The sequence below is a fragment of the Mastigoproctus giganteus genome, chromosome 6 (assembly GCF_048544385.1).
Source record: "Mastigoproctus giganteus isolate SK-2022 chromosome 6, ASM4854438v1, whole genome shotgun sequence".
Classification (NCBI taxonomy): Eukaryota; Metazoa; Arthropoda; class Arachnida; order Uropygi; family Thelyphonidae; genus Mastigoproctus; species Mastigoproctus giganteus.
Genome location: NC_143580.1, coordinates 23,503,257 through 23,530,955, shown reverse-complemented (window position 1 = coordinate 23,530,955; position 27,699 = coordinate 23,503,257). Strand labels below are relative to the sequence as shown.

The window sequence follows — 27,699 nt, the reverse complement described above, 5'->3', positions numbered from 1 at the left end:
ATATGATTGAAGATTTCAGTAAAGGGCAAACACATTTCACCGTAATAACGTAAAAAAAACCACACAATTCCAGCTGGTGCCTCCGTAGCCAGGTGGGCAGGAGCAGCAGTGCATAGCACACGCTTCTTGATTAGACCGGGGTTCGAGCCCGTGATCACCAAATACAGAGGATGTGGAAAGGTCAGGGAATGACCACCGCATATCCCCGGAGCAATATGGCCTTAGTTGCTAATGCTCCTAAAAACCAAACAACAACAGCAACAATTCCAGCTATCGGTATTTTTGCAAATGCAAGAAGATCGAGTTTGCTACCTGTTTATAATTGCTTGCAGTAACAGAAAAGCCCAATAAACTGGAAAGTGCGAATTGTTTTTATTGTTTTATGGTCGTGACTTCCAGAAATGTCCTTTAGAAAAATATCATAAAGCCGTTCAAAATTGGTTCTTATAACATATTGGTTCTTATAACATTGGTTCTTATAAGGCAGCCTCCAAGGCAGAATGCGCTGGTCCCACAAGAACTAGTAGTTGTTGGTGACTCTATTGTCAGGGAAACGGAGAACATGCTTTGTAAAAAGGATAGATGGAACAGGACCAGGGTATGTCTGCCAGGGGCAAAGGTTGATGACGTAGAGCGGATATCATCTTTTAAGGGCACAAAAGGTGATGTAGTTGTACACGTTGGCACTAATGATATTAAGAGTAGGAGACCAGCGGAATTACTTAACAAGTACAGGTCACTGTTGAAAAAAAGCTGTGAAGTAGGGTTGAATTTGAAAGTGTCTGCAATTCTGCCCAGACACGATAGGAGGGAGTATGTGATGAGAGCCTTGTCGATCAATTCGGCCCTGGAAAGATTGTGCAAGGCTCAAGGGGTAGAATTTTTTTCAGCCTGGACTGTACTTGTTAACAGGAGAGATTGCTTCTACAGGGATGGGATACACTTAAATAGAAAGAGTGCAAGAATATTTGCTGATGCTATCGAGGCAGTGTTAGGTGGGTCGGAAAACTGCTAGCTTGGGGGGAGACAAAGACCAATAGATTGACAGTAGCCACTGGCAGAGGTGAAAGAGATTCTTGCACTGCTTCTATTAGAATGAGCAGAAGCCTGAAAAACAAGATGCATGGTATTTCAGAGACTGCTGGGAGCCATTGCGGTACAAGTAAACACATGGGTTGTGTTAGGGTAGCTAAGAATAGAAACAGGTGCATGTATACTTGCGTGTACATCAATGCTAGGAGTTTAGTAAATAAATTTGATGAATTTCAGGTATTGCTCAAAACATCAAAGGCAGATATTGTTGGGATATCAGAGACGTGGTGTCACACAGATATAAGGAATGCAGAACTGGAATTTGGGGAGTACAACGTCTACAGAAAGGAAAGACAGGATAGGAAGTGAGGAGGGGTTATGCTATTAGTTAAGAAACACATAAAATCCAAGGAAGTGAAGCCAGTCGACATCGATGGACAGGGCGGTGTCGAGTCAGTTTGGTGTGACATAAGCATAGGTAAATCAAAATTGAGAGTAGGAGTGTGCTATAGGCCTAATGACTCTGATGAGTATAATAAGATACTGTACAGGGAAATAGAATGGGCCAGTAAATCAGAGAGTCTTATAATGGGGGATTTTAATTTCCCAGATATTGACTGGAATTTGTGGATTGGTCACTTGAACACTAGCAAGGCTTTTGTGGATTTATTGGATGATTGTTTTCTACACCAGCATGTTTGCAAGGAAACTAGAGGGAGTAATACTCTTGATCTGATTATCAGTAGTGATTCTTCATGCATTAAGAATCTGCAGATAAAGGAACCACTAGGTGGCAGTGATCACAGTGTGCTGAAGTGGGATTTACTCAAGGAGGTAACTACCATCAGAGGTAAAGGGAAGGGTTTTTGTTTTCGTAAAGGCGACTATGATGGTCTGAGACAGTATTTAAATTCTATACAGTGGGACCAACTGATGATGTTACCAACAGCAAATTCAAAATGGGAAGCATTCAAGGAACTAATCTTGGAAGCTACCAGGCTTTACATACCAACCAAGAAATATTGTTCAAGGTTCAGGCCTAAATGGTTGTCAGATGAACTAATGAGACATATGGCAGAGAAGAAAAATGCATGGGATACATACAAATTAATGGGTGACATGGAAGCCTATGATAGATATAACTTGGTCTGTAACCAAGCCACAAAGGAGATTAGGCAGGCAAAGGCAGATTATGAGGAATCCTTGGCAAAGGATGCAAAGAAAAACAGAAAATAGTTCTTTACCTATTTAAACTCAAGAAGGAAAGGGATGAATCAGATTGGTCCACTGGATGTTGATGGTTCAACAGTTGAGGATCCTGCTCAGGTGGCTAACAATCTAAACAAGTATTTTGCATCTACATTCACACATGAGGAGTTATTCAGGAAAGGGAATGTCGTAGGTGAAGTAAACATTGGCAGTGAGCTAGATGATTTTCTAATAACTGAGAGGAAAGGGGAGGGGAAATTGCGAGGATAAACATAAAAAAGGCACCCTGGGTGGATGGGATCTATCCAGTTATATTAAAGGAGGCAGCAAAGGAAGTAAGCAAACCCCTAGCCATAATTATGAGAGCTTCTTTGGACTCAGGAGAGGTACCCATAGACTGGAGATGTGCAAATGTAACCCCAATTCACAAAGGAGGATCAAAGGCTGACACAAGTAATTATAGACCTGTTAGTTTAACTTCGGTTCCAGGAAAATTAATGGAGGCACTGGTTAAAGAAGCACTGCAGGATCATCTACACAAGAATTCCGTTATAGCTCAGACACAGCATGGTTTTGTTAAGGGCAGGTCTTGTCTGACCAATTTGATTGGATACTATGATGTAGTCACAAAAGAACTGGATGCAGGGAATAACTTTGATATTATATATTTGGATCTTAGAAAGGCTTTTGATACTGTTGCGCATGGAAGACTGCTACACAAATTGGAGCAGTGTGGCATTGGAGGCAAATTGCTGCTATGGATAAAGGGATGGTTGAGTGGCAGAAGACAGAGAGTGGTAATCAATGGACACTGCTCAACGTGGACTAATGTTATTAGTGGAGTTCCTCAGGGTTCAGTGTTGGGTCCATTGTTGTTTTCTGTATTTATAAATGATATTGATGATGGTATATCAAGCTTAATGTTCAAGTTTGCAGACGATACAAAGGTTGGCAGGGTTGTTAAGGACACTACTGATGCTATGCTGCTGCAACAAGATCTGGAAAGGTTGAGCAGATGGGCTGAGAGGTGGCAAATGAAGTTTAACATTGACAAATGTAAACTACTACATATGGGAAACAGTAACCCCAGATCAACGTATCAACTCTGTGGTACTACGCTGACAGTGGTAGAGAATGAAAAGGACCTGGGGGTAATTGTGCAGGCAGATATGAAGTTCTCTGAGCAGTGCAGACGAGCTGCAAGAGTAGCTCATGGTGTCTTGTCAATGATATACAGGAATTTTTCTAACAGGGATAGGGATGCGATTATTCCCTTGTATAAGGCATTGGTCAGGCCACACCTTGAGTACTGGAGGCCTCATTTCAAGAAGGATGTAGAGCTGCTGGAACGAGTACAGAGAAGGGCAACAAGATTAGTGAATGGAACAAAGGGGTGATCTTACGAAGAAAGGCTTAAGTTTTGCAAATTACCGAGTCTGGAGACTAGGCATCGGCGAGGTGATCTGATAGAGGTGTATAAGGCTTTGAATGGCTTGAGCATGCTCAATGCCGATGGGATTCTTCCTCTTGCTCAGAATAATCACCTGAGAGGGCATAAATTCAAATTGAGGAAGAACGGATGTCGGATAGATGTGCGGAAATTTGCCTTTAGCCAGCGGGCAGTTGGTTTGTGGAATAGACTTCCATCAGTTGTTGTTGAAGTTGATAGCCTAAACAAATTTAAGGCTCAACTGAACAGGTATTTTGAACAAACGGAGGGGTGAAATGGGAGTAGTGGTTTTTTTTTTTTTTTTTTTTTGGCTGATGCTGAATAAGCTTGCTTTCTTGCATCATATGCCTCTACTAATGCTAATGCTAATATGATAACAATGAAAGTGTAGTGCATTTAATGATTTGAATTAGTAACTAATACAATTTACAATATAAAAATGACCTTTTAGGGAGTTATATAGCGAAAATTTGAACTTCCGAGGTCGTGGAATGAATTAACAAAAAACAATGTGTTATTGGATTCACATTACGACATTTTGTGATACAACAGCAACAGATTAATATCGTGAAGCGAGGTATGCTGTGTATTGTATAGCTACGTGCGTGGTTTGAATTGCGATATTTATAAATGTTTAAAATTCATTTTTTGCGATTAATGTTCATATTTTCGATTTTGTTGATACTTGAAGAGGGGAAAAAAAAAAAAAAAAACTCATAAAGCGAGGTGTGCGTGAGTGAGAGTTCATTTCAGTAGAAGTGGGCTCAAACCTTAGAGAAAGGTCTCTGATTGTCCACATGTGAGCCATCTGTCTGGCAATCTCTTGAAGATCTTCTGAATGCACTCTGAGCACAAGCTCCTTTTCAGAAAAGCAGACATTCTGTTGTAATATGGCATATCCTAGAAAATCTTACTTTTCTGTTTTTTTTTCCCATCATTACATTTATTTTTACACAAAGCTTATTATCCCAATTTCTTAGAAAAGCAACTACCACCTCTTCTATAAGAAATTGTTTTTTGCTGACAAGATAAAAAATTCTGCTAGATATTTCATCACCTCAAATCGGCCAACAAGTAACAAAATACCTGTAGGTTTGTAGTAATCCACAGACCTGGTCACTGAGAATCCCCAGATCTTGCATCAAGATATCTTCCTCTTCCTTCACAGGAAGTAAGGGCTCAGTGTACTAGTAGAAATCTCAGACAAAGGAAAAACTTTTGCATCCAATCATTCACTTACATTCACTGAATGCTCAAAGTATTTAAAAGACAAAGAAAGGCCTCTTTGATCAGAGCTTGTAGGTAATCAATCTCATGAGAAGATCTCCCCCTTCCCCAAGTTATTTTTGGTTTTCCAGCCTGCACAACATACAAATTGATGCTTTGAACATCTACAAATTGTACTCATACAGTTATAATGTGGGACAAACCACATAAATTACCATCTGAACTGGCATTTTATGTAAAATGCCAGTTCTGATGGTAATTTATTTAAAAATGAAAAATTTTTTACATAAAAATACATGGTAAATATTCAGTATAATGAAATTACTGTCCATACCCTACCAATTTATCATGTTTTTATGTAAAAAAAGTTTAATTTTAACAAATATCATTGTACCAGAAATATTTTATTGTAAGAAAAATTTATCCAACTAATACCAAAAAAAAAAAAAAAAAAAAATAGAACAAAATTTGTAAAAAGAAAATACTTAAATAAACACACTTCTTGATTTTTGTTCCTTAGCATCTAATAACATTGCCATGATTTATTAACTGGAAGTTAATTCCTTATTTGAGATTCATGTCTTTTGATCTGTCTATCTTCTTGAGGACTTATTTGAATAATTTTGGGAGTGGTAGTTTTTTTTTTTTTTTTGTATAGAATTGCATATTTCATGATACATGCTGCTAAGCCAATGCATCAGTGCTATTGAAATTTTTTTTATTTGCAGCTTTGTGTGAAGTAGTATGGCTGTTTACATCATATCTGGGTTCCTCCATAGCCAGGTGGGCAGAAGCAGTAGTGCGTAGCACGAGCTTCTTGATTAGACCGGGGTTCGAGCCCGTGACCACCAAATACGGAGGATGCGGAAAGGTCAGGGAATGACCACCGCATATCCCTAGAGTAATATGGTCTTAGTTGCTAATGCTCCTAAAAACCAAATAACAAACAAACAAAACATCATATCTGATATTTTGTTTGTTATGATTTTATAAATGAAATTATTATGATTTTATAAATGAAAATGAAAGAGACTGTAGTTTCATGATAACAATGCTTTTCTTTTTTCCAGTAGATTTAAAAGTATTGTTTCATTGAAAAATAACAAGTATAAAAAAAACGCATTTAAATTTTTGAAATTTTCATTAAAAAATATAAAGTTGCATAAGTAAATTTATTTTATGATAATTATATAATATAATTATATAATTAGTTTGAAAACACTCATTACGTAATGTAATGAGTGATTTCAACATAATTCAACATTTGTAACGAATATATCACCAGGACACACCCATTTTACTGACATTCCATCACTTTACATCACATTTATTATTATAAATTAGTATTAAATTTATTTAAATAAATATTTTAATTACAGATATATATCAGTTCAATTAAGGTAAGATCTTGTACCTAACATATTTACTGTCATGGGATGAAATGTTTTATATTCATTTAAACAACCCATGTAATGTTCCCACAATGCATTTCAGTTTTTATGTTCTAGAATAATATGGCAAGCAGTTCTTTACAAAGTGTTTCCTGTTAAAAAATTTCTGTGTGTGTGTGTGTGTGCACGCGTGCACACTCATATATATATATATATACAGGGTGTCCTTGAAATCAATATTAATATTTATTGAGGGAAGGTTCGTTAAAATACTCAGTTTGAACTAGGGGCAACAGTTTTTGAGTTGGACCATTAATCAGATTAGTGACATCATTTTGCTTCTAGCATTTTGAGTATAATAGTAAATTTATGAAAAAGCTTACTTTAATTAGAATGTTTTAGTGTCTGCAATTCTGCCCAGACACGATAGGAGGGAGTATATAATGAGAGCCTTGTCGACCGATTTCTCTGGAGAGATTGTGCAAGGCTCAAGGGGTAGAATTTTTTCTAGCCTGGTCTGTGCTTGTTGACAGGAAAGACTGCTTCTACAGGGATGGGGTACACTTAAATAGAAAGGGTGTAAGAATATTTGCTGATGCTATCGAGGCAGTGTTAGGTGGATCGGAAAACTGCTAGCTTTGGGGATATATACAGACTAAAAGTTTAACAGTGGCTGCAGGCAGAGGCAAAAGTGATTCTTGCACTGCTTCTATTAGAATGAGCAGCAGCCTCCAAGAAAGCAAGGTAAAGGAGATTTCCAGGACTGCTGGGAGTCATAGTGGAACAAGTAAATACATGAGCTGTGTTAGGGTAACTAAGAGTAGGAACAGATGTATGTATATTTGTATGTACACCAATGCTAGGAGTATAGTTAATAAATTTTATGAGCTTGAAGTGCTAGTCAAGACCTCAAAGGCAGATATTGTTGGGATATCAGAAACGTGGTGTCGCACAGATATAAGCAGTTCAGAATTGGAATTTGGGGATTACAGTGTGTACAGAAAGGATAGACAGGACAGGAAGGGAGGAGGGTTTATGCTGTTGGTTAAGAAATACATAAAATCTAAGGAAGTCCATCCAGTTGATGTTGGTGGACAATGCAATGTTGAATCTGTTTGGTGTGACATAAGCACTGGGAAAGGAAAAATGAGAGTAGGTGTGTATTATAAGCCTAATGAATCTGATGAGTATAATGAGCAATTGTGCAGAGAAATAATGGGCCAGTAAATCAGAATGTCTTATAATGGGGGATTTTAACTTTCCAGATATTGACTGGTACTTGTGGGTTGGTCACTTGCACACTAGCAGAATTTTTGTGGATTTATTGGATGAATGTTTTCTACGGCAACATGTTCGAGAGGCAACCAGAGGAAGTAATACTCTTGATCTGATTATCAGCAGTGATTACTCATGCATTAAGAATTTGCAGATAAAAGAACCACTGGGTGACAGTGATCACACTGTACTGATGTGGGAATTACTTAAAGATGTAACTACCATTAAGGATAAAGTGGAGGGCTTTTGTAAAGGTGATTACAGGGGTCTCAGACAGTTTTTAAATTCTGTACAGTGGGATCAAGTGATGACGTTACCAACATTGAATTCTAAATGGGAAGCCTTCAGGGACTTACATTTAATTTTGGAAGTTACTAGGCTTTTCATTCCAGCTAAGAAATACTCTTCAGGGTTTAGGCCTAAATGGATGTCAGATGAATTAAAGAGGCTCGTAGCACAGAAGAAAAATATATGGGATGCATATAAAGTATCAGGTGACACAGAAGACTATGGCAGGTATAAACTAGTCTGTAATCAAGTCACAAAGGAGGTTAGGCAAGCAAAGGCAGATTATGAGAAATCTTTGGCAAAGGATGCAAAGAAAAACAGCAAAGAGTTCTTTACTTATGTAAATTCTAGAAGGAAAGGGATGATTCAGATTGGTTCAATTAACATAGATGGGTTGACTATTGATGATTATGCGAAAGCTTCCTTGGACTCAGGGGAGGTCCCCCGTGGACTGGAGGTGTGCAAATGTATCACCAATTCACAAAGGGGGTTCAAAGGGTGACACAAATAACTACAAACCTGTTAGTTTAACTTGTGTTCCAGGGAAAATAATGGAATCACTGGTTAAAGAAGCATTGCAGGATCATCTAGACAAGACTGCAGTAATAGTTAAGACACAGCATGTGTTTGTTAAAAGGAGGTCTTGTCCGACCAGTTTTATTGGATACTATGATGTGGTCACAAAGGAACTGAATGCCAGAAATAATTTTGATATCATATACTTGGATTTCAGAAAAGCTTTTGATACTGTTGCACATGGAAGACTGCTGTACAAATTGGAGACATATGCCATTAAGGGTAAGTTGCTACAATGGATAAAGGGATGGTTGATTGGGAGACAACAGAGAGTGGTGATCAATGGACACTGCTCTTTGTGGATAGATGTTATTAGTGGAGTTCTCCAGGGTTCGGTGTTTGGCCCATTATTGTTTTGCATATTTATCAATGATATTGATGAAGGTATATCAGGTTTAATGTCCAAGTTTGCAGATGATACTAAGGTTGGCAGGGTTGTTAACGACAGTAAAGACAGTAATGCTACTGCAACAGGATCTAGAAAAGTTAAGCAGGTGGGTTGAGAAGTGGCAACTGAAGTTTAACCTTGACAAATGCGAAGTACTGCACACGGGTAGCAATAACTGAAGAGAAACATGCCAACTGTGTGGTACTACACTTAGGGAAGTGGAAAGTGAAAAAGAACTGGGGTAATTTGGCAGTCAAATATGAAGTTTACTGAACAGTACAGATGGACTGCCAGGGCAGGTCATGGACTCTTGTCAATGATATATAGGAATTTTGCTAGCAGGGACAGGGAGGTGATTATCCCATTATACAAGGTAATGGTCAGGCCACACCTAGAATACTGAATTCTAGGTGTGGCCTGACCATTACTAGGCTTCATTTTAGGAAAGATCTACAGTTGCTAGAATGAGTACAAAGAAGGGCAACAGGATTGGCGAGAAGAACAAAGGGATTCTCTTACCAAGAAAGGCTTAAGTTCTGCAAATTGCAGCACCTTGAGAGTAGGCACCTGTGAGGTCATCTGATTGAGGTGTACAAGGTCTTGAATGGGTTGAGCAAGCTGAATGCTGACGGGATTATTGCTCGGATTAAGAACCTGAGGGGGCAGTTTCAAATTGAGGAAAGACAGTTGTACGGAAATGTGCGGAAATTTGCATTTAGCCAGCAGGTAGTTGATTGGTTGTACAGACTTCCAGCAATCAACTTCCACAACTTTTGTTGTGGAGGTTGATAGCCTAAATAAATTTAAGGCTCTGCTGGACAGGATTTGGAATGAATGTAGGGGTGAAATGGGAGTTTTTTTGGTTTTTTTTTTTTTGCTGATGCTGCATAAGCTTGCTTTCTTGCATCGTATGCCTTTACTAATACTTTCTATATGTAAAAACTTTTTATTTTGTTTATTGTTAAGTATCTGAATATTGTTACTGCTATTGTACATGGTTATCAATAAATCCAGAACATTAAATTTTTGTTGATTAAAATTTAGCTATGTATTGAAGAGCACTCAGAAACTCAGTAATGTTGTACTGCAGGAGTAAATGAATTTTATTAGTACTGCAATCAGACTGAAGCATGATCAAAAGAAATATCACAAAAGATGTTTGAAATGAGTGCTGTGTGACAGGAGATAAGCTTCGACATGGCGTGGAAAGGAATCCTGTACATGTGCAAGTAGTGCTGTGTTGTTTTTAATAGCAGCAGCTTGGTGGATACAATTCAACAAGTCATCTCGGTTTTAACTTCTGTGGTGTAAACAATTTGTTTCATGTTACCCTACATATAAAAATCCAGCAGGTTAAGGTCAGGAGATCCTGGTAGCCAATCTAGTGATTCCAGTAATGATCATTTAAGAATGTTCTTACTTGTCTCCCAAAATATGGAGGTACTCTGTCATGTTGGAACAACATATTGGCAGTGTTCAGCAAAAACTTTATAAGTAATGATCAATATTTAGGGAGGAAACTTGTGATTGATAAAGTTATCTCCTACACTGCCAGCCCACATAATGACACTAAACTCCTCTTGGAAATGGGATTGCCGAATGGTGTGAGGATTTTCCACTGACCACATATGGAGATTCTGCTTGTTGAATATCCCATCTTGTGTAAACGTTGCTTCATTGGTCCACAGGATATTGACGAGAAAGTCAGAGCTGTTGTTGATACAATTAAGTATCCATAAAAAAAAAATTGCTCATGTGCAAGTGAATCTCCTGCTTGCAGTGTGTGCCAAACAAAGGTTTTGAAATGACCTATTCGTGCAGCAATTCTTCGTATGCTGCTGGGGGGGGATCTAATGTCACGATATACATCACCTCTTCCTCTGCTTGTGTAGAATATGATCGGGGGCTGGCCTCACTCATGATGCCCTTTCACTGTAACCCATAAACGGTGTTTATTGACAAACATGCCAATTAGTGTGTCACTTTGTTGAAGAATGATGGTATTGGGTGGCTGCAGCTCTATCATTTCCTTCACATACAGTGTCTGAATGTTCTGCTAACATTAATGCTCTTCTACTCGCCATACATGTATTGAAATTACTGTACCACAGCAACAATCCATTCATTTGCAGCCTTACACTGAGTGAACAGAAATCAAGGGATACCTACCTAGTAATGGGTAGGCCCACCTTTCTCCCGGATAAGGGCAGTCACGCGGCGAGGCATTGGGTCCACTAGTTCATGAAAGCATTCCACGGGTATTTCCATCCATGCTTTCCGCACCCACTGTCCATAATTCCATCGCATTCCTGGGTGAAGGATTCAAAGCTTGAACGGACTTTTCCACAGCATCCCAAAGGTGCTCCGCAGGGTTCATGTCCGGTGAACGAGGAGGCCATGTCATGGTGGTAAAATCTGCAGAATACTCTTCAAATCATGTTCTAGTCACCACGGCTCTGTGGGGAGGTGCATTGTCCTGCTGGAAGAGTCCATTGCTCTGTGCATGCATGATGACCATGAAGGTATGCAGATGGTCTGCAAGGATGGACACATAACCTTGACCATTCAGAGATGCATCGAGTGTACCAGAAATCCCAGTGTGTGCCGGTTGAACACTCCCAAGACCATTACTGACCATCTAGCTGCCTGAACAGTTCCTTGTTGACATGATGGGTACATAGGCTTCGTGCAGTTTCTGCCAGATATGCACCCTCCCATCTGCTCAAAATAACTGGAAACGGGACTGATCAGACCAGGAGATCCATCTCCAATCATCCAAGGTCCAGTGCCAATGTTCTTTTTCCTGGTTGAGGCATAGAGTCCTGCATCATGGTGTTAGCAATCGGACTCTGGTGGGTTGGCAGCTCCTATTGCTGCTAATGATCGCCTGATGGTCTTGGTGGAGACCATCAGGCACCTCCCTTGGTAAAGTTGATGGTGATTTGTGCCACTGTCACTCTCCAGTTGGCTAAAACAATGTGAGACAGATGTCAGCGGCCACATTCATCTGCCACCTTTTTTGCCCACAGCGCTGTCCACAATAAGATGTTATTCTGGAAATGGTGTATTCTCCATACATTCTTGATACTGTCAAACAGGGATAGAGTGACCCATGCATTGGGCACCCACTATCATCCCTCTTTCAAAGTCAGTTAATTCACAATGTTTATCCATACTGACATTGTTTATCCATACTCACTACCAAGCGGCGAGTTCATCCACTAGCGAGAGGGGTGACAGCATCACATTGCCCAGGAACCAGGTATCCCATGAATTCTGTCCTTTCAATGCACATTTTCATCGCCCATTTCATAAAAAATATTACAGTATAATTTACATAACATTTTGTGCAAAAATCTGATTTGCATACCCCACTTCATGATGTTTGCAAAATGACATCGGAAGCAGAAATGACATCACTAATCTGTTTAATGTTCTAATTCCAAACCCATTGCTCCTACTTCAAACTGGGTGCAGACATTCATGTATTTTAATGAATGATTCCATCAATAAATATTGACCTGATTTCAGGTACACCCTGTGTGTGTATACAAGGTGCTACCCAAATGTTCCCGAAATTTAAATGTTGCACGGGAACTGTCTGGTACGGACTTGTGGTGCTAGGTAACACTGCATGCATCCTTTGTGAATCAATCAATGTGCTACATGGCTGGATAGAGAGTCGTTGAATATTTATTCACGGTTCTTTGGCGGTGTGTTTCACGTAGTTTGCGATTGTTGCGATGGCTGATGTGAGAGAGAGAAACGTACTTGCATCAAATTTTGTTTCTTTCTTAACAATACAGCAGCAGAAACCCATAAGAAGTTGAAACAAGCTTTTGGTGACAACGCTTTAGGCCAGATGCAGACCTAGTACTGTTTTAACCACTTTAAAAACGGTCAAATATCAGTTGATGACGACAATTGCTCTGGGCATCCATCATCAAGCACCACTATAAAATATCACAAAAGTTCAGGTGGCGATCTGTGAAGACCACAAGTGGACCATCCACAATATTTGTGGCATTGTAAGACTATTGCATGGCACATGTCAGCGTATTTTGTCAGAATTGTTGAACATGAGAAGGATTGTGGTCGAGTTCATGCTACGGTTACTGAGCGAAGAACAGAAACAGCATCGCGTGGATGTTAGCAGAGATCTTCAAGAAGGCCAGGGGTGATCAAAACTTCCTTTCTACGGTCGTCACTGGTGATGAGAGTTGGGTATGACCCAGAAACCAAGTAACAATCACCCCAGTAGAAAAGACCATTTCACCCCAACCAAAGAAAGCCTAAGTGAGGAATACTGTGAAGTCCATGCTGATCTGTTTTTTGGACATTGATGGGATTATCCATAAGGAATTCGTCCCTCCTGGCCAGACTGTCAGTGCAAAGTTCTATTGCGACATCCTGAGGTGGTTAAGGGAAGCCATCAGGAGGAAATTCCGTAGAAGTGGCGCACAAAGAAGTGGGTCCTTCATCATGACAATGCACTGGTCCACACACCTCTCACTGTGGCACAGTTTTTGGCATCCAACAATGTGACAATCGTCCCTCCACCCCTCACCCCCCCATTCGCGAGACAGCCCCCTGCGACTTTTTCCTCCTCTCAAGAATGAAAATCAAGCTGAAGGGTCAAAGATTTGACAGCATAGAGGATATCCAAACTGAATCGTGTGCAGTGCTGAACACTATGACAAAGGACTTTCAGGACACATTCAAGTCATAGTAGAGGCACTGGGATCCGGTGTTTACCCTCTCAAGGGGACTACTTTGAAGGTGACAAATAAGACCCAGGGTGAGTAATTTATTTTGTAAATACATTTCAGGAACTTTTGGGTAGCACCTGCTTCCCAAATTTTTGCCTAAACATTTAGATATTGAAGTTCCAAAATCATTAGGCATTTTCCTTTCAAAATGCCAGCATGTTTAGTCATGAGAATATCATTAAACTGTTTTCTTATTTATTTGCATTCTCTGCTAACCATGATCTTTGAATTTAGGTTTGTTAGGAGCCTCAGCACCAATGAATATTCCTTGCAGTGGGGAAATGCATGAAAATAGGTCATTAAGCAACCTTTCTCCTCCTCTTTCACCTCCTTTAGGTTCTCTTTCTCATAGTCTTCAATTAGGTTCTTCCTCTCTTTCCCATGCATCTGCATCAACTGTTGCAGTCCAGTCTGAGCATTCATTAGACAAGGTGAGAATTTTTTTTTTTTTGCCACATTTAGTTAAATGTTATGATGAGAAAAATTAAGTTTTATATTTTTTATAATTCTTAAAACTTCAATTTCTGTTTTGTTTTTTGTAATTAGTATATCTTTTAGGAATATTTAAATTAAATAAGAGGTAGTAGGCATTACTTAAATTCAACTGACTCTTAAAACAAAGAATTTCCAGATTTAAATTTGAAATATGTGGTAAATTATAACTTAGTTCTAATAAAACTGTTTTTTTTTTTTTTTTTTTACACACACTATTGGAAAGAATGTTTGATACCCTTTTGCATTTTTAAAACTACTAATCTTTTATCTGCATAAAGTGCCTTAAAACAGAGTTTCTAAGGCAAGATAATAGCTATATCATTTGCCACCCATTTAAAAAGTTGGAATTCAAATCCTAGCAGATCCTAAAATTGACTGCAGCATTTTCAGAGCTAAGTTAAATTGTGCCCATTGAAGGCATAGACTTTTATTTCTTGATTTCTGGGTTTTACATCCTACAGTCAAATCACCCTCAGAACAGTTTAAATATGAAACGCCAATGTCTTGTGATCTGGATTACTGTGTTAATTCTCAGCAGCTTTCGAGCAAAGTTGTCATGTTCATATAAGGACTACAGAACTCACCTAATCAGTCATACATTTGATCTGTTATTTGTTGTGTGATAGAAGTGATAATACATGACGATTCTTCTTCGTCAACATCAGTTAATAGAACAAACTCAAAATATATTTCTGTGGGTGTAGAGATAGTTAAGAATATCTCAGTTAAACCTATTCCCTGGAGGTGTGTCAAGATTGGAAAATAATGATAATAAAGAATGAAGAAAATATTATAATGACAGTAAATAAATGGTATTTGATAATTAAGAAGTTTGGGAATTTTATGTTCATTTGCAAGAAGAAATACACTTACTAATAAATGAGATTGTTTGCATTTATGAGAAAATTCAGCCAATGTAGAATTATGTATCTGACTTTATCTTATAAAGTGCTTACAATAGAGAGTGAAAAGTTCAGTTTTACTTCCCTAAATTTATGATTGTGGAAAATGAAGGTTGTATCGAAAAAAGTTTTATCATAAAGATGTTAATCTTTCATAAATGATGCATCTCAAATGAGACATATAATATTAACTTACAAGATGATGGATTCCTAAACTCAAGTAATTTAGTGCTTTAAGCCTGCTTAAGTGTTTAAGCTTCTTGATACTAGTATTTAGTTGATTTTTGTTTATTGACAAAATAGATAACAGGGACAGTATTGATGGTCAACTTCATGAATATACAGTGAAAAAGTTTATGGCAAATGAACTAGAAAAAGAGATAGCCCTTCCGTTTGTTTAACTAGGCTTTTAAATTAATTGTTTCATTGTTCTTATGTATATTTGAAGAATGAAAAAGTCTCCCGCACACGATGGTATTAACCTTAAATTGTGAGGGTAGAGCCACGAAATACTAGTGCTATGCCACAAATAACATTGGTGAATTCTTTCCATCCATAAGTGAAAAATAATTCTCAGAAAAATCCTGAAAACATTAGTAATTTGTAAGTCTGATCATAATAGTAATAAGAAATGACCCGACAATGATTAAACCCTTCAGACCGAAATGATCGGTTCATTCATTTGGGAATATTTGCCAGGCTGTAGTTGAGTGAGAGTCAATATTTTAGAATTAGAATATTACTTTTTTTTTTTGTCCCTTCACAATAAATGAATTTTTGTTTTTCTTCTTTTCTTCTAGGCAGCAGCAGCATTTTATGGTCATTCTAGTTCATTCTCAAATGCCAAATTTAGCCACTTTCCTAGTTCGGGAATGTATGATTTTACTGCACCCCAGAATATGTCTCCTAGTAGCAGGATAGGACAGTCCCAGTCTCTTGTTCAGTCAATGGCATTTAATTCACTTAGCTCTGCACCTAGTCTTTCTGAATTACAAAGGTTACGAGATGAAATAGCTTCAAATAGGGTAAAAATGGCATCATGGGAAGATAGCATGGCTCAGGCAAGGGCTGTAAGTGTGAAATAACTGTTCTTTTATTGTAGTATGTCCTTCTAATTACGAGGGCTGTTCAATAAAGAATGATCATAATTTTAATTATTTTTTCACAACATACTTTTATTAATCATTCATATTTTGATGGTCCTTTTCAAAGTAGTCCCCCATTTGATGAATTGCACTTACTCCAACATTTCTGCCATTCTTCAAAAACTTGCTAGAAGCCATTTTTTGACATGCATTTGAGAATAGTCTCTGATGTCTTTACAACTTCTGATGACTGGGAACTTTTCCCTTGCATCTCCTTCTTTAACTTTGGAAATAAAAAAAATTGCAGGGTTCAAGATTAAGGCTGTGGGATGGATGAGGAGCACATTTGACATTAATGCTGGCTAAGTACTCGATGACAGTATAAGCAGTGTGAGGTCTTGCATTGTCATGATGCAGCATCCACCCACTTGTGTGCAGTTGTTTTCGTTTGCAACAAATGTGATCCCACAAAGTGCAGTACAGTTCTGTAGTAAGGTCTTGTAACAGTTGTATGACGTGGCATAACGTGCTGATAAACCATTCCTTGAATGTCAAAAACAGATGACCATAATCTTTCCTGCAGAAGCCACAACTTTTGCTTTTTTTTTTTTTTTTTGTGTGTCGGCAATGACATAACTTCCAAACATATCTTTGTTGCTTACTCTCTGGGTCAAAATGCTGAAGCACAACTCATCTGCTATTATTACCTTGTGCAGAACCTTACCATCTTGAGTAGCCATCTGTTGCAGTTCCTGGACAAATCTCCATGTGAACTTGCTGTTGCTCAGTTGTGTGAGTAGCCTTGGAACCCAGTGTGCACAAATCCATGTGCAAGTGGTCTTGGAGAATACCATGCGTGCTTCCTACTGGTATTCTCAGCATCTCTGCCAGTTGCCTTACTGTTATATGATCTTCTCCCACGATTACAGAAGCACTGTTTATGGTTTCAGTGGTTGGCACTCCAGTACTGCTGATTTTTGTGATTAAATCATGTCTATCTTTAACCATTCTAAACCATTGCAAGCTATACTATATGGAAGTGCATTCATCATAAGCTTCTTTTAACATTTAATGTGCTTCAGCTGATGTTTCCTTGAGACGGAAGCAAAATCTGAGAGCAGCATACTTGCATCCAACCGATACTGTTCCCTGCATGTCATGCCCATTGTTATATAGTCAAAACTGAATAAACTTGACGAACTGCCAAGGTCACACAGTGTTCATGAGTCGACTGCACAGTTGCTGTGTGATGCAGCTTTGTTTGGTCTTTAATTCTGAAGCTCAGTTAGAAATAGCAAGCAGTATGGTTGTTCATGAAAAATTATGATCGTCTTTATCGAACAGTCCTTACATAAATAAATTTAATACTGTAAAAAAATAGCTGTACTATAAAGGTTTCCTCCCCATAATGATGGCCACATGGAATTAAAAAAATAATAATGTAATGATGATGATTAAATAATTTTGTGGGTTTGTGAGTAGTAATCAAAATTAAATATGTAGGATTTAAATTATTACATCTCGTGATATTTATCACCTTGCATCCAACCGATTAATCCTGGTTTATATTACTTATCTAATTAAGGTTATCTTCTCATGGAAAGCTTTTAAAAGCCTTCACATTGCAAAACATATATATTTACAGACTAAGAACTTTTTTCCACCACAGGCTCTTGCTGCACTGGCCAGAAAAAAATAAAATAATTATGTGCTTCCCTTCTCGTGCAGCATACTGTTCCTTGCATGTCACATCCATTGTTTACAGAAGTAGTGTTTATGGTTTCTGTGGTGACACCAGTGGTTGGAGCTCCAGGACTGCCAATTTTTGTGATTGAATCATGTATGTCTTTAAACATTTTAAACCACCTGTACTATATGGAAGCATATCCAGTTGATCTTTGAATTTCTTCGAACTGTCAGCATCAACTGCCCTCTGGCTATGGAATATAAATGGAAATGGTGTTGTAGTTCAAACTTACAATAGATAGTGGTTCAGAGAGTACCCATTAGATTGACATGTTGCAAGTAACAACCAGTTTCGTTAGTAGCATTAACGTTCCATGTCACAATTTTGCAATGGAGCAATGAACAAATATCAAATTTTGCTTTAAACTGGGAAAGTCTGCAACAGCTCTCAACCTCTCAAAATGAGGACGGAGTGTTACAAAAGTTGGGAAATTGGAACACAAGATCATCATTTGATCCTCTGAAACAGTGGTTTTCAACCTTTTTTTTTTTTTTTAATAACGGCACCCCTAAGTATTTTATTTTCCAGCTCCCCTACTCAATTTTCTGCCTGTTAGATCCGATTCTTTCTTTCTTTCTTTCTTTCTTGTGTGTGTGTGTGTGTGTGTGTGTGTGTGATATTAAATCAAAACTAATGCCAGTAGCGTGGTAAAACTGTTGAGCGAAAATAATAAATTAAACATAATGATTAATCAACAGGGAAGGAGAAGAAAAGATAAGACTAAAAATTGTAGCTGGAAATCTCCAAATAATTTAGAAAAACCAATTAAAAATAATAAATCAATTTTAAAATTTAGAACCAATTACATAAGATTAGACTGGTCACAAAAAGGAGTCAATGTGAACGGAGAGTACCTAAACCACCATTTACGATTTGCAGATGACATTGTGGTCATAAGCCACGATCCCAAAGAATTAGAGGAAAATCTTAATCAGTTATGCACAGCTAGTAAGGATTTTGGACTAAAGATGAATATGGCTAAAACAAAAGTAATGATGAACAAATATGCCACAGAAAGGGAAATAATGATTGAAGTAGCAGTAATTGAAAAGGTGGAGTCGTATACTTATCTGGGACAAGTTATTAGCTGTAATAATGATAAATGGCTGGAAGTCAAGAGAAGAATAAATTTTGGATGGATACATTCAGGAAATATAGTCACATACTGAAGAGCAATATCCCAGTTTGTCTGAAACATAAAATAATGAACCAATGTATACTCCCCACCATGACTTATGGAAGTGAAACTTTGGCACTCACCAAAAGAATGGAAGAGAAGCTGAGAACTACACAGCGAAGAATGGAACGAATCATATTGGGAATCAGACTGTTAAATAAGAAGAGAAACACATGGATTAGGCAGCAAACTCAAGTAAAGGACATTCTTATCAAAACTAAAGAACTAAAATGGTCTTGGGCAGGACACATAGCTCGAAGACATGATGACAGAGGGACTAAGAAAATAACAGAATGGTGTCCAAGAGGATCTAGAAGAAAACCTGGAAGACAAAGGCGGAGATGGATAAATGAAATTCACGAGTTTGTGGGTAGTAAATGGATGACCAGTGCTCAAAACAGAAGGAACTGGAAAGTTGCTGGAGAGGCCTTCATCCTGCAGTGGATTGAAAATGGCTGATGATGATGATGACATAAGGATTTAACGGCACCTCCCTTGTAAGATGCCAGTTCCAAATTATGTGAAATATCACAAATAGAGACTAAACTAACTACAATAAAATAAAACTAAAATAAGAAAAAATAGACTGACCATTATGCCCCATATCAGCAGAGGACCACAAGGCCAATAATGGTCAGGGAATCACTGCATTTCAATCGTTGGACAAATCGCCACAAACGCGAAGCGATCGAAGGATCAGTCCGCTATCCGATCCCCCGATTGAACTGCCAATGCAGAGGATTTGAATAATGGTGGTCCTTATGCAGCAAAAAATAAAGATATAGAACAGACAGACTAGCACTCCAAAGCAGAGCCACACCACTGACACAATGTAAGCGTGACCAGCTTATATAGACAAATAAATAAATAAAATACTATAGATGGCAGTATGGGTGCAGCATTAGCACATCAAACCCACTTCTACCATTTGATTTACATATATTAGAATAATGAAGCAGTAAGAAAAATAGTAAAAAATATAATACAAAAATTAAGAAAATAAATATAAAGCTTGTTTAATTTATTATTTTCGCTCAACAGTTTTGCCATGCTACTGGCATTAGTTTTGATTTAATATCATTTATACATTGGGCATCATGTGGAGGAATGTGCATTTTTCTGCCTCTAATGATAGCTTTATTTATTTTCTTAATTTTTGTATTATATTTTTTACTATTTTTCTTAACTGCTTCATTATTCTAATATATACGTTATATGATAGTTATTACAATAATATAATTATAAAAATTACATTTCATAATACAAATTATATATATACAGTATATAATAATTTTATTCTTTATATAGAGGTACTAAGTAAACATCAATTATAGACCACCACAAAATTAAAAAGATACTGTACACCTACCTCTTTATAATGAAATAAATAAGTTTAAGTAACTTAAACCAAATTACGTGGCACCACTGGAATGTTGTTGATGGCACCCTGGTTGAAAACCACTGCTCTGAATGATAGCCGATGATATGGATAAGGAGTTGATTCGCCAACTTCAGCATAAGGATTTAGGGAAAAAAAAAGGTCTATGCAAAATTTCTGCTGCAGAGCCTCATGGATGACCAGAAGCAACAAAGAGTACCACTTGCAAAGACTTCATAGAGACTTGTTAAGACAAGACTAATTTCCTTGGCTGTACCTTAAATTTATGTACACTATAGTGGAAATTGTACTATACATAAAATATTTACAGTACTGAATGCTGAGGTGACATCAAGTAATGCAACTAGTATCAAAAATATAAGTACTAGACACCTTTAAAGTAAATAAGGATTTGCTTTAAAGTTAAGTAGATTTGCTTTTAAGTAAATAAGGATTAAAATTTGATTTTTTTTCCAGAATGTCAGTTATCAAGGTAAACTTTTAAGGGGTAGGTCTGCTTTTCATGTCTGGAAGTGATAGGTTAGTAATAGCAAATGAAGAGAATCAAGAAACATGATTGAACCAGTTTAATGGATTAGGATTTTATACATGATTAGAAAGTGTATCTTTCTGGATTAAAATAACACTGGTCAACAAGGTTTTGTTAACATGGGTGAAAGTAAGCATTTTTTGTTAATTTGTATATGCTGATTATGAATATGACATTAAAAAGTTTCTATAATGTCACATTTTTTCAAAAAAATGCAAAAAGAGTTAAAAAAAAAAAAAAAACATAAAATACCCTCAAAATCAACAAAATTGCCCAACATCGCGCTCTCTACCTTTCCCAGTCAAATTTATTGTAACAAAAGAGGCATATCTGTGTTGTTTAATGGTATACTAATACCTTTTTTTAGTTTTATGGTCCTGAGGAGTTGCCACTCTGAGTTATTGCTATAATTCTTATTATGTGGTAGCACTAGCATTAGCATTAGTAGAGGCATTTGATGCAAGAAAGCAAGCTTATGCAGCATCAGCCAAAAAACCCCACTTCCACTTCACCCCTCTGTTCGTTCAAAATACCTGTCCAGCTGAGCCTTAAACTTATTTAGGCTATCAACCTCCACCACAAGGGATGGCAGTCTGTTCCACCAACCAACCACCCGCTGGCTAAAGGCAAATTTCCGCACGTCTATCCTACATCTGTCTTTCCTCAATTTGAATTTATGCCCTCTCAGGTGATTTTTCTGAGCTAGAGGAAGAATCCCATCAGCATTGAGCATGCTTAAACCATTCAAGGCTTTATACACCTCTATCAGATCACCTCGCTGGTGCCTAGTCTCCAGACACTGTAATTTGCAAAACTTAAGCCTTTCTTCGTAAGAGCACCCCTTTGTTCCATTCACTAATCTTGTTGCCCTTCTCTGTACTCGTTCCAGCAGCTCTACATCCTTCTTGAAATGAGGCCTCCAGACCTGTATACAGTACTCTAGGTGTGGCCTGACCATTGCCTTATACAATGGAATAATCACCTCCTTATCCCTGCTGGAAAAATTCCTGTATATCATTGACAATACTCCATGAGCTACTCTTGCAGCCCGTCTGCACTGCTCAGAGAACTTCATATCTGCCTGCACAATCACCCCCAAGTCCCTTTCATTCTCTACCACTGTCAGTGTAGTACCACATAGTTGATACGTTGCTCTGGGGTTGCTTTTTCCCATGTGTAGTACTTTACATTTGTCAATGTTAAACTTCATTTGCCACCTCTCAGCCCATCTGCTCAACCTTTCCAGATCCTGTTGCAGCAGCATAGTGTCAGTAGTGTCCTTGACAACCCTGCCAACCTTTGTATCATCTGCAAACTTGGACATTAAGCTTGATATACCATCATCAATATCATTTATAAATACAGAAAACAATAATGGACCCAGAACTGAGCCCTGAGGGACTCCACTAATAACATTAGTCCACGATGAGCAGTGTCCATTGATTACCACTCTCTGTCTTCTCCCCCTCAACCACCCCTTTATCCATAGCAGCAATTTGCCTCCAATGTCACACTGCTCCAATTTGTGTAGCAGTCTTCCATGTGCAACAGTATCAAAAGCCTTTCTAAGATCCAAGTATATAATATCAAAGTTATTCCCTGCATCCAGTTCTTTTGTGACTGCATCATAGTATCCAATCAAGTTGGTCAGGCAAGACTTCCCCTTAACAAAACCATGCTGTGTCTGAGCTATAACTGAAGTCTTGTCTAAATGATCCTGCAGTGCTTCTTTAACCAGTGCCTCCATTAATTTTCGTGGAACAGAAGTTAAGCTCACAGGTCTATAATTACTTGTGTCAGCCTTTGATCCTCCTTTGTGAATTGGGGTCACATTTGCACATTTCCAGTCTATGGGTACCTCCCCTGAGTCCAAGGAAGCTCTCATAATTATGGCTAAGGGTTTGCTTACTTCCTTTGCTGCCTCCTTTAATATAACTGGATAGATCCCATCCACCCCAGGTGCCTTTCTTGTGTTTATCTTCAACAGTTTCTCCTCCACTTTACTCCCAGTTATTTCAAGATTCTGTAGCTTACTGCTAGAGTTGAATACACCTCTGGCATTCCCCTTGCTGAATAACTCCTCATGTGTGAATGTCGATGCAAAATATTCATTTAGTTTGTTAGCTACCTGAGCAGGATCATCAACAGTTGACCCATCAATATCAAGTGGACCAATCTGATTCATCCCCTTCCTTCTAGAGTTTACATAAGTAAAGAACTCTTTGCTGTTTTTCTTTGCATCCCTTGCCAAGGATTTCTCGTAATCTGCCTTCGCCTGCCTAACCTCCTTTGTAACTTGGTTGCATATCAACTTGTATCTATCATAGGCTTCTGTGTCATGTGTTAATTTGTAAGTATCCCATGCATTTTTCTTCTCTGCACATTTGGACCCTGCTATATTTCCAGCAGCCAGGTGCCTCTGTGAAAGACAACTTGTTTACAAACTGTCTTTAGCCCTTAAATGTACATTTTTAGGGTTAGTTTCGATTTGTAAGATCTAATGGTAGGTTGTGGTGTTTTAAAGTTCCATTTTGGTCTTGTGAAATGGAGCAAAAATGCTGTGCATGCGTTAATCTGTGAAACAGTTTTTGCTATGTTTGTGGACAATTTACACTGAAGTTGCAACATTGATCAATCATAGACAGGATGAAACAAGCTTATTATTTTTATTTTGGTTCTCACGTGGGTGATCAGGATAAAAGGTGGACATCGCATATGTGCTGTATAATGTGCTATGTAAATCTGACAATGAATGAAGGGGAACAATTCTAAAATACCTTTTGCTGTTCTGATGATCTGGCAAGAACCTTGAAGATTGTTATTTCTGCCTCATAAATGCTAAGGGGTTTTCAAGGAAAAATAGAGTTAAAATAAAATAACCCAACCTTCTGTCCACAATAAGACCAGTGCCACACACACACACACTAGAACTCACTATTCCTGTTCCTCCAACTAGTTGTGAAAAAAATCACTATTCTGGAAGAAGAGCAAGAGTCACTAGAGCCCATACCTGCCCTCTCAATGTCTGCTGGTCCTAGTTACAATCCCGAAAATGACAAACCCCCACATTTAATTGAGCAAAGTGAACTTAATGAATTGGTTAGGGATTTAAATCTTTCAAAGCAACAGGCTGAGCTATTAGGATCTAGATCACAACAGCAGAATTTGCTGCAAAAACCACGAGGATTTCTATGTTTGGAAACTGAAGTGAAAATTTGTGGGGTTTTTATCAAATGGAAGGTTCTCTTTGTGTCTGCAAAGATGTAAACAGATTGATGAATGAACTAGGGTTTGAACACAATCCTGAAGAATGGAGATTGTTCGTTGATTATTCTAAATTCAGTTTAAAAGCAGTTTTGCTACACAATGGTAATATCAAACTGTCAGTCCAAGTGGCTCATTCAGTGGCTATTAAAGAAACCTATAATAGCATGTCATTGCTATTAAATGCCTTAAGCTATAAGAAATATTGTTGGAAAACATGTGGTGACTTAAAAGTAATCACTTTGTTGCTTGGACTACAGGGTGGTTTTACTAATTATTATTAAATTACAGTTGCTCAGAGCGAAATGGATACAAAAATATAGATTGTTACAAGTTTAATAATAGGAAATATACATATATTAGATTAGATACATACAAATAAAAGCTTTCGGTTGTTTAGTCAACCTTCTTCAGTTAAACTGACAGAATGGAGCATGAGGGCGTGTACTACCAATCTTGTACGTGAAGTGCGTGATTAACTGTTGGATGTTGAAGCCTGTGGCTGTGATGTATGTGGACGTGGCCAGGATTGCTGTTTCAGTGATAGGGTGGACTTGACAACCACTGTACCTGTTCACTGAGGTATTGGAGCATTTGATGTTTAACGACTCCAACCAGGCGCGTCCAACCAGGTAATGGTGGGACTTATCCACAATCACGACATCACAGTGTGGGTCGGTGTTGTGATGGGTGGCCCAAACGTGTTCGGCAATAGCTGAGTGCTCCACATCCGCTAAGCAGATTGCTCTTTTGTGTTGGGAAAGGCGTTTTTCGAGCTGTCTCCCAGTTTCCCCGATGTAGCAGCTACTACAGTCATGGCAAGAGATGCAGTAGACCAATCCGCTTTGTAGTAGGTTGGGGACTTTTACCTTAGAGATGAGGGATCGTAATTTTCTGCCTGGGAGTTGTATGCATTTTATCCCATGTGATTTTAAGATTCTACAAACCTGTTGTGATAGGTTTGGGTAGTATGGGATAAAGGCACTCGTGGCTGAGTCATCACCTCGGATGTTTCTGTTGGTCGCTACGTGGTCGCATGTCTGTAGGTCACACCTGTCAAGGGTATTGATGGGATAGCCACACCTCGTAAGATACGCCTTGTTTTACTAAGTATTTTTGTTTCCTGTATTTATGAGATAGTCGAACAGTAGAACATTATATTGTAAAGGAATGGCCCATCAGAGAAGAATATGTTCCCGGGAAACTCAACATCAACATAAAATGCACACCTTTAGTGAAACCTGAAATAGTGCTTCTCCCTCCTTTGCACATTAAGTTTGGTCTCTTGAAAAATTTCGAAAAAGCTCTGGACAAAAATAATGAAGGTTTTGAGTACTTAAAAGGCCAGTTTCCAAAAATTAGTGATACAGAGTTGGAGGGTATATTCATAGGCCCGCAAATTTGACGTCTTTTAAAGGATGAAATCTTTGAAACTAAACTTAATGCCACTGAAATAGCCGTGTGCAAATCCTTCAGAAGCTGTTGTTAGCAGGTTTTTAGGAAATAAAAAAGTAGAGAACTATATAAAGAGTCGATAGATGAATTGTTGCATAACTATCAAAAGTTTGGATGCCGAATGTTGCTGACGATACACTTCCTACATTTGCACCTGCACTTCTTTCCAAACAACTTGGGATCTGTCAATGATGAGTAGGAGGAATGATCCCACCGAGATATCCATTCTATGTAGCAGAGATATCAAGGACAATGGGATCCAGCAATGATGGGTGACTATTGCTGGTCTCTAATAAGGGAGGACCAATCTGCTCATAAGAGTAAAAAATAATTGTAAGTAGCAAGATTTCCTATTTTTGCCTCCACTTTTGTGGGTTAATTGCTTACTTAAATTCAAATCGGTGTTCATAAAGTTTAAATATGTTATTTTTTATCTATTTGGGATATTTACTGGTTGGCATTTCTGTTTCAAGCAAATAATTTACAAGAAAAGTAGTCAAGTACATGTAGATAAGTAAAAATTCACAATTTTTGGACAAAAAGGAACACTAAGCCATAACATGAAAACGTGATGTGGCTACGAACTTTCCACTGTCATTTTCGTTTTCAGCACGTGCGATTTAGTCAAAGTCAGTTGATTTCATTAATGTTATCGAAAAAAAAAGTTATCCTTTTAAATGTTATCCTTTTTGTATATTGAATTATCTGTGACAGTGACAACTAGTGTATTGTGTACTATTGTGCTGTCTGAAACTGAACCAATTTAAAAAATCAAGATTTTAAACAGTAGTATGATTGGAAATTTGTCTTTTTGGGTGTGGTTTTTTTTTTTTTTTTTTTGTATGCTAGAATCAAAATAGTGTAAAATATCTGTTCTTTCTGTTAACAAAAAAAAAAAAAAAAAAAACCTAACCAGTGTATTTAAGATAGAAATATACTTGTAAAAAAATATGATAGGTTGATCTTTGAGACCTTGTTTATTTTAAAAGTAGCTCATTTGGTAGAAAGGTTGCCCACTTAGATGAACTCACCACTAAACTTTCAGTAATGTTTTGATAACTTCTGAAGATGCATTTTCAGCAGTCAATTTCATCTAGATAGCAAGGTGATGAAGAGCAAGATCGGTGGGGTATCATGTGCTTCCCAATTGAAATGCATTAATTGTGAAAATTATTGAAAAAATTTCCAGCTTAAGAAATTTACAAGGAATTACTTTTTTCCTTGTTGAGGAGACAGATGCAAGGTTGGTGAAAGATATGGTAAAACAGTTTTTTTTTTTTTTTTTTTTCACTGAAGCATGATCAGAAATAAATTAGGGAACATGGACCCAGCTCAATCAAACTGTGGAGATTGATTGAAGTCCCCAATGAGTGTTATGTTGTGGTAAGAAGTACTGCTTGATCTAGTATGCAAGTTCATAAATTATATTGGGGCTTGGTGCCAGAGGAAGGTAGATTGTGATAATTGTGCTCAGTAATTTATTTTCCAGTGTAATATGAGTGGTAGTGCTTAAGAATTATCAGAACATGAAAGGGCAAATTTTAGTGATTTTATGTTTGTTCTTGATTAAAACACCCATAACTCCAGTTCTCTCTTATCTTTATAGATATTAGAAAAGCAATTGAATTATCCCTCATGTCAAAGTCTTGCAGGGTAAGAGATTCAAGATCAGAAAGGTTGTTGCATATAATGTGCATATTTTGGATAAATAAATGATGCTTCCTTCTTGAGAAGTGTTACTTATTAGCAGTGCAACACAGGCCAGTTCATGTTGTGGCAGTCTGACAATTTGAGTGACCAATGCCTTTTCATTTTAATTACACTTGGTTTCTTTTTTTCTGGATATTTTATTTTAAAAAAAGTCAAGTTCTCTTACAGGCATTCTTTTCATAGAAATTGTGAAAATGAGATATGACACTAATGTTTTTCTACTATGTCATTCATTGCAAAAGATTTTTTAACATAATGAAATATTAATTTTTCCAAGAGTAATAAATACAAAGCTTTTTCTGATTTGCTGCATGCAGTAACTGAATGTTAC

General features: G+C 37.7%; 1 protein-coding gene across 4 annotated transcripts in view; it reads left to right on the top strand.

Moving 5' to 3' along the window:
- unk (RING finger protein unk) overlaps positions 1-27,699 on the top strand; it is a 308,416-nt gene that overhangs the window by 250,567 nt on the left and 30,150 nt on the right. For all 4 annotated transcript variants that reach the window (XM_090375033.1, XM_090375034.1, XM_090375032.1 and 1 more), the window contains 2 exons: positions 13,840-14,036; positions 15,803-16,072. In XM_090375033.1, coding sequence (XP_090231159.1) covers positions 13,840-14,036; positions 15,803-16,072 — 467 coding nt within the window. The remainder of the gene's footprint in view (positions 1-13,839; positions 14,037-15,802; positions 16,073-27,699) is intronic.